Genomic DNA, 7,009 nt, shown 5'->3' on the forward strand with positions numbered 1-7,009 from the left:
GTCAAACAGATCAACTAATACTGGTATTAAAGTTGTTCACGTGCATTTCTTTAAAATGAAGATAAATATATTTTATATATAGCTTACAGTAGAAAACCAAAGCTCAGTGCATCGCAAAAGGAGGAAGAAATATTACCTAAAAGTTCAAATGTGTTAGATCAATGTGTGTTGGGGCAAGGCTCAAAATGAAGTATTCATGTGGTGGAACAAGGTTCAAGATCTGCGAATTATAATGAGTCGGAGCGAGGCTCTGGTACAGATCGAGGTTTAGGTTTAAACTCTAGTACAAATGTAGTAGATCGAATCTCAAATGAGCTAGTTTTGAGCACTAGTATGGATCGAGCCTTGATATCTAGTAGTAGTAACGTGGTGAATCAAAGCTCAAACAAGTTGGAGCGAGGACCAAGATCAACCATTCATGTGGTGGAAAGAGACATAAGATCTGCAAGTTGTAATGAGTCAGAGCGACGCTCTGGTACTGATCGATGCTCAAAATCTAGTACAGATTTAGTGGATCGATTCTCAAATGAGCTGGATTGGAGCTCTAGTATGGATCGAAGCTTGATATCTGGTAGTAACGTGGTGAATCGAAGCTCAAATGAGTTTAGGCGTGGCTCTAGTGAGTTTTCAAATTGTATATTTCAATTTTAGAAATTTTTCAAATTTTCACTTTAATTATTATTTTTAATTTTATGTTTTAAAGATTTCGATTTGAATATCAACTCTTCTCAACTATGACGATATTGATTCATTTAAAAAATTTGGCGGAGGTAATTAGAATTTTTTCATTTGAACTTTCATTCAAACTAAAACTTAATTTTTTCAGAAACCCGCAATTTTCAAACATCACATATGGGCAATCCCATTCCTTCAAGAGACAATTTAACCAAGCGGGCCAGTACCAATAGTTCACAGTCGACTTGGAACTTAATGTCTGACCATTCACTTGGTATTTAAAAAAAAACATATCCAAAAATCAATGGTGTACTAAGAATTATTATTTGTAGGTTCTCAACGACAGCTACATACTAGTGAATTTAATGTACAACGCAGAAATACTCCAGAAACGTATCAGAGCCTCTGTAGTAGACTTGCAGAATTTCAGAATTCTTTAAGTAATATAATTAACTTTGATTTACAAACCGAATAATATGTTACATGTATATTTTTTTTCTAAATAGCTTGCTGAGCCAAAGATGAGCTTTTTAGACGTTCTGTTTTTACAATGTTTTCTGGGTTAAGTAACAAATTAACTCAAATTCAACACCTTCTTTCGAAAACTGATGTTGGAGGATTTTTGGATATTGATGGGTTGCCTTCGTTACCAATATCATAACTCTCAAATCTGGATGAATTTGAAAGCATAACTAAGCAGGAGTTGAATAGAAATAAACTTGTAACTCAAAAATTTATATTTACTCAATTGTTTTACTTTGCTACCAATAAATTAAACTATATTTTTTATTTCCTTAGATTTAACACCTTGGATCTTTCGGCGGGAACAATCTCAGAGATGTAGTTAGACGAATTTTGAGGAAGACGTTTGAGCACAAACTTGTTATGCAGATAAATTGGAATGGGAAGGGAGGATTAATTCCATTTTCTAAGCTTAACATTAAAGATGTGATTATAGGTATATTGTAGAAAGTACGTATATTTAAAAGTTTATGGTTGCTAATTATTTCAGATGCTAATGTCTCAGATGCTGTTCGTCATATGCATAGATTTAGAAAAGTAACTGGCTTTGAAATCGAAGAAAGTATGAAAGTATGGCTTAAACATAAAGCGGATCGTAATGGGGGAAGGCAGCTCCGAGCAACAAAGAAGCACAATCTGGACAAGCCACCACATGGAAAAGAAAACGAAGTTCTTTCTACTTCGGATACTCACTAAGTCAGAACTAAGTAGATTGTTAGTTTTAAACAAATTTTGTTTTGAAATGTTCCTAAAAATTACAGAAAAAAATGTTTTTTGTAATTTTAAATAAATATATATTACATTTTTAATAGCGTATCAAATTATTTATATGAATGGTAGGTACATATGAAATGGAAATAAATCTAACTAGCTATAGGGCCATTAGGCCTCTATTCGCCATAAAACGTATGGTGCTTTGGTAATACTCTTTTTATGTATAAAAATCATATTACCAGGGGGAGTGTTAAGAAACTTAAAATTATGTGGAATATTAAAAAATAAAAGTTTTGGTTCTTATTTTTACTTTTCCACATATAGTTTTAGCAGTTTCTTGACAAAATTTATTTCTATTTCATGTACGTGGGGTACATTTCCAATATTTGATAAATCAGTTTTGGGTCGAAAATGTGCATTAACATAAAGTCGGCCCGACGTCATTTCGGAGTCGGTTCTTAGGTCGGTTAAATGGCGGTAAAGAGTCGACGGTTTGTAGTCGGCCGACCCTTTTACCCCTAGGACATTTCGACCAACAATCCAAAGGTCGGCCGACCGTCGGCCGACCTTAGTGTTTATTATCTTTTGCCGACGTCGGCCCGACTCTAAATTGCTACAGGGGATGTGAAACTCAAGATCATTCTACCGTCAGCATATTGATTGGAGCTGACTACTATATTGAATTTGTAACTGGAAAGATAGAACGATTCAGTCCATCACTTGTAGTATTGGAGACCACTTTAGGATGGACTATTCAATGCCCAATTTCAGACGCAAATTCCAAAACCGGCAACTTTTCCATAACTGTATTGAAACCAAAAAAGTATCACATTGTTTGAGGTCTTTCTGGGATTTGGAAACTATGGGGGTAAATCAAGCTGACCAGATTGAAAAAATTAAAGATAATGAGATTATGAGTGAATTTGAAGAAAATACGGAGTACATTGACGGTCGTTACCATGTAAGATTTCCGTGGAAAACAGAGAAAAACATATAGCCGGATAATTTAAACGTGGCAAAGCGACGAATGAATGGACTGGTCAAGAGATTTCTGAGAGACCCTTCATTCTATGCTGAATATAAAAATGTAATTGACGAGCAGTTGAAAATGGGAGTTGCGGAACCAGTTGAGTTACCCATTACTAACGAACCAGGAACATATTATATGCCACACCAGGCAGTCAAGAGAGAAGAGAGTTCAACAACGAAATTTAGAGTTGTGTTCGATGCGTCAGCACATTCTGATAATTTTCCTTCATTAAATGACTGCCTATATAGTGGTCCAAGTTTGAATCCAGACTTGTTACTTCTGATGCTGCGATTTAGAAGACACTAAATAGCAATCTCAGCCGATATTGAAAAGGCATTCCTCCAGGTGGCCTTAGCGAAAGAAGAGAGGAAATCAGTCCTATTTTTTTGGACAGTAGAAGAAAATGGAAAACCTATAGAAAATGAATTTAGAGTTCTCCAAATGACACGCGCAGTTTTTGGAATAACCTGCAGCCCTTTCCGGTTATCTGGAACTATCAAGTTGCATTTAAAACACTACGATGAAATGTCCAAAGAAGTAATTGCTCTCTCCAACGAACTGTACGTTTTAGGAACCGGAGCAGACACTGTGCCAAAAGCATATCAAGTTTCGAAAGGCTGTAATGAAATTCTGAAACATGCGGGAATGACTCTAAGAAAATGGTCGACAAATTCACCCAATCTAAGGACTATGTGGGACTTAAACTCAGAAGATGAACACTCAGAAATAAAATTTTATCGAGAAAAAACAAACGTAGAACAGAAGATCCTTGGTCTTAAATGGAATTGCAACAGTGATCGACTTTCTTTCAACTTAAAATTTATAGAAAACATTGAAAAACATCAATACTACTAGAAGATTTGTTCTTAGCTCAGTTGCCCAAGTATATGATCCAATGGGCATGATTTCACCCTATACGGTCAAGGCGAAGATGATTTTGCAAGATTTATGGAAATAAAATCCAAGGAATGAATGGGATGACGAATTACCAAAGGAAATAGCCTTGAAATTTCATGATCGGATTGAACAACTACCAGTTTTGAAAGACATCAATTTTCCTAGATGTTATTTTGAGGGATTTGAAGGAAATGTTGCAGAAAAGACTTTCCATTGTTTTTGTGATAGCAGTACGAAGGCGTATGCTGCTGTTTTGTATCTGAGATTTATGATGGAAAGTGGTGATGTTGGAGTAGTTTTAATTGGATCAAAAACAAGAGTTACACCATTAAGAGAGTTGTCACTACCTCGACTCGAGCTAATGGGATGTTTGTTGGGTGCACGACTTGCGGATTATGCAAAGGATGTCTTCAGAGAAGAAAGTGTCAAAACTCAATTTTGGACTGACTCAAGTATTGCTTTGCATTGGGTGAAGAGTTCCACGAAAATATGGAAGCCATTTGTATCAAATAGAGCAATTGAGATCCAAAGGCTTTCAGATCCATCAAATTGGAGTTACTGTCCTGGTTCAGAAAATCCTGCTGATATTCCCTCACGTGGAGCCACGTTGGAAGAGTTGAAAACCAATAGAAAATGGTGGAATGGCCCAGTTTGGTTGAGTGGAAGCGAAGAGTTATGGCCAAAAAACATTTCGCGTAAAATACCTTTGGAACAATTCGAAGGAGAGAAACGCAAAGTTCTTTTATTCGCTCATATAAAAATGACAGAGAACTTGGAAGAAATTATCGATCTGAGAAAATACAGTTCTTTTTATCAAGTGTTACTAATTACAGTCTACGTGAAGCGATTTATCAACCTGCTAAGAAGGAAAAAACATCCAAAAGGACACCCGCGTGCCGATCAATTGGCGGAAGAAAAGGCAAATTGGATAAAGACTGTGCAGCAATTGGACTTTCCGAACGAAATTATTTGCCTCATTCAAAATGAACCTATGGAAAGGGCATCAAAAATTATTTCCTTAAGACCATTTTTGGACAAAGAAGGTATTCTACGAGTAGGTGGAAGATTGTCACAATCAACAAAGATTGTCTAAATTGCTCGTTCAAGATTGTCACGAACAAGTAATGCACGGTGGCGTCCAGGCAACTTTAACTTAGGTTCGCATGAATTATTGGATCATTGCTGGAAGGCAATTGGTGAAAACCGTGATCAATGATTGTATGGTAAGCCGAAGAATCCGTGTTAAACCTGGGGATGCGCCGACTGCTCCTCTACCTGCTGACCGAATAGAAGAAGCGCCACCTTTCAGTTTTCTTGGAATTGATTTTGCTGGACCTGTTTTTGTCAAAAATGGAAACAATTCACATGTGCTATTAGTAGAGCAATACACCTTGAATTAGTGGGATCTCTTACTACGATGGACTTTTTGATGGCTTTCCGCCGAATGATTGCGCGCAGAGGTATCCCAAAGACAATTTACACAGATAACAGCAAGACTTTCAAAAGATGTGATGAAGATCTAAAACTGATATGGCGGCACTTAAAAAATGAGGAATTAAAGAAATTTTTTGGAACAATGGGTATAACATGGAAGTACATTGCCGAGAAAGCCCCATGGTGGGGGGGGGGGCTTTTGGGAACGTTTAGTCCGAACCACCAAAAATACCCTGAGAAAAGTCCTACAAAACGCGTTTCTGTCGTATCAAGAAATGGAAACCGCATTATTGGAGACTGAAGCTGCCATAAACTCACGGCCAATTTCTTTCATTTTCAATGATGTTCAAGAACCTGATCCGTTAACACCGGCTCATTTGTTAATCGGGCAAAGGATTACATGTTTGCCACCGCAGAGGCTTAAAAATGAGTATATTCCTGATACAAGACAAGAAATGACGAGGCGATTGAAATATAGAGAAGCGTTGATGGACAGACTTTGGAAAAGATGGAATCATGAGTATTTAATGGAGCTCCGATCAGCACACCATAGTGTTATACCTAAAAGGGATACTACGTTCTATATTGGAGAAGTTGTCATTCTACAAGAAGATAAAGTACCGCGACAATTATGGAAGCTAGTTATCATCACAGAAGTCCAGAAAGGACGAGATGGGCATGTCAGATCCTGTTTAGTTCGAGACGCTAAAGGGAAGATTTTTAGAAGATCAGTGAAGCATCTGTTCAACATGGAAATCACTCAACACGAACTCGATGAACAATTAATGCAAAATTAGAATTTAGGAAATACATGACTGTAGGATTTTAGGAAAAATTTATCATTATAATATTGACTCTAAATCAGTCTAAGAAAAATATTATAATGATAAATTTTTCCTAAAATCCTACAAAATAATATTCAACAGGGGGTGCTAGACGGGGATAGGAACGGTCGTCCGTTAGTAAGTTTCAAAGGAGGGGGGCGGAAGAGAAAGAGGAATGGTATGAGCCACGGGTTGCGAGAGAGAGAGAGAGAGCGAGAGGGTAGAGGGGGGGTGCTCGGCGGGGATAGGAGCGAGTTGTACGGGAACGTTTTTTAGAGAAGTGGAGGGGGATGGGGGCTCTGATAATTCGCAGAAATTTCGCAATATCTCGAATAACAGTAATTGATGAGGGGAATCCCTTCGAGGGTTTTTTTTATTGAGAGATAGGGAAACTGGCAATGGTACTATAGGCAAAGTCATTGCATTATCTATATTTCCACCGATACTCGCGAGTATTTAAACGTGTTGCCACTTTGTGTGCTTGTTAATTTTCCAACATACTCAGGTCCGTCGTTATACAACAATCTGATACCGATCCCACCAGTCACCGTTTCGTTTAAAAAAGGGGCGGCCACTTGTACTCGTAAGCAATTCCCACTGCAACTAGCTTACGCAATCAGCATTCATCGTTCCCAGGGCTTAACACTTGAACAAGCAGTTGTTGATCTCGGACCCAACGAATTCGCTCTCGGCATGGCATACGTTGCCGTTTCGCGCGTAAAAACATTGGACGGCATAATTTTCGATCCCGGATTTAACGTAGAACGACTTTTGAAAGTCAATAGTAAGACCGGGCTAGCTTTCAAAAAAAAAGAACTAGAGAGGCTGAAACTACTATGATATGTATGTCATAAAAATAAAAGTTATTACCTTAATTTCTTTAAATGTGTGTTTATAAAAGGAACCGCATTTT

At 37.5% G+C, this 7,009-nt stretch overlaps 2 protein-coding genes across 2 annotated transcripts; both read left to right on the forward strand.

Annotated features, from left to right (window-relative positions):
• The first annotated feature begins 2,656 nt into the window (after positions 1 to 2,656).
• LOC149966617 (uncharacterized) lies at positions 2,657 to 4,931 on the forward strand. Its single transcript, XM_090167551.1, has 4 exons — positions 2,657 to 2,872; positions 2,933 to 3,197; positions 3,396 to 3,633; positions 4,004 to 4,931. The coding sequence occupies exons 1-4, from the start codon at positions 2,657 to 2,659 to the stop codon at positions 4,929 to 4,931; spliced, it is 1,647 nt and encodes a 548-aa protein (XP_090023677.1).
• Positions 4,932 to 5,547: 616 nt separating this feature from the next.
• Positions 5,548 to 6,069, forward strand: LOC149966618 (uncharacterized). Its single transcript, XM_090167552.1, has one exon. The coding sequence runs from the start codon at positions 5,548 to 5,550 to the stop codon at positions 6,067 to 6,069; it is 522 nt and encodes a 173-aa protein (XP_090023678.1).
• Positions 6,070 to 7,009: the final 940 nt, after the last annotated feature.

The sequence above is a fragment of the Leiobunum rupestre genome, chromosome 1, assembly GCF_980474605.1.
Source record: "Leiobunum rupestre chromosome 1, qqLeiRupe1.1.hap1, whole genome shotgun sequence".
NCBI lineage: Eukaryota > Metazoa > Arthropoda > Arachnida > Opiliones > Sclerosomatidae > Leiobunum > Leiobunum rupestre.

Bases quoted from the DNA above. Each gene is read 5' to 3' on its own strand.
- LOC149966618 (XM_090167552.1), top strand. From the start codon at position 5,548: ATGGAAACCGCATTATTGGAGACTGAAGCTGCCATAAACTCACGGCCA.
- LOC149966617 (XM_090167551.1), top strand. From the start codon at position 2,657: ATGGACTATTCAATGCCCAATTTCAGACGCAAATTCCAAAACCGGCAA. The intron at 2,873-2,932 runs GTAAGATTTCCG...AACGTGGCAAAG, and splicing joins ACATTGACGGTCGTTACCAT to CGACGAATGAATGGACTGGT. The intron at 3,198-3,395 runs GTTTGAATCCAG...TGACACGCGCAG, and splicing joins CTGCCTATATAGTGGTCCAA to TTTTTGGAATAACCTGCAGC.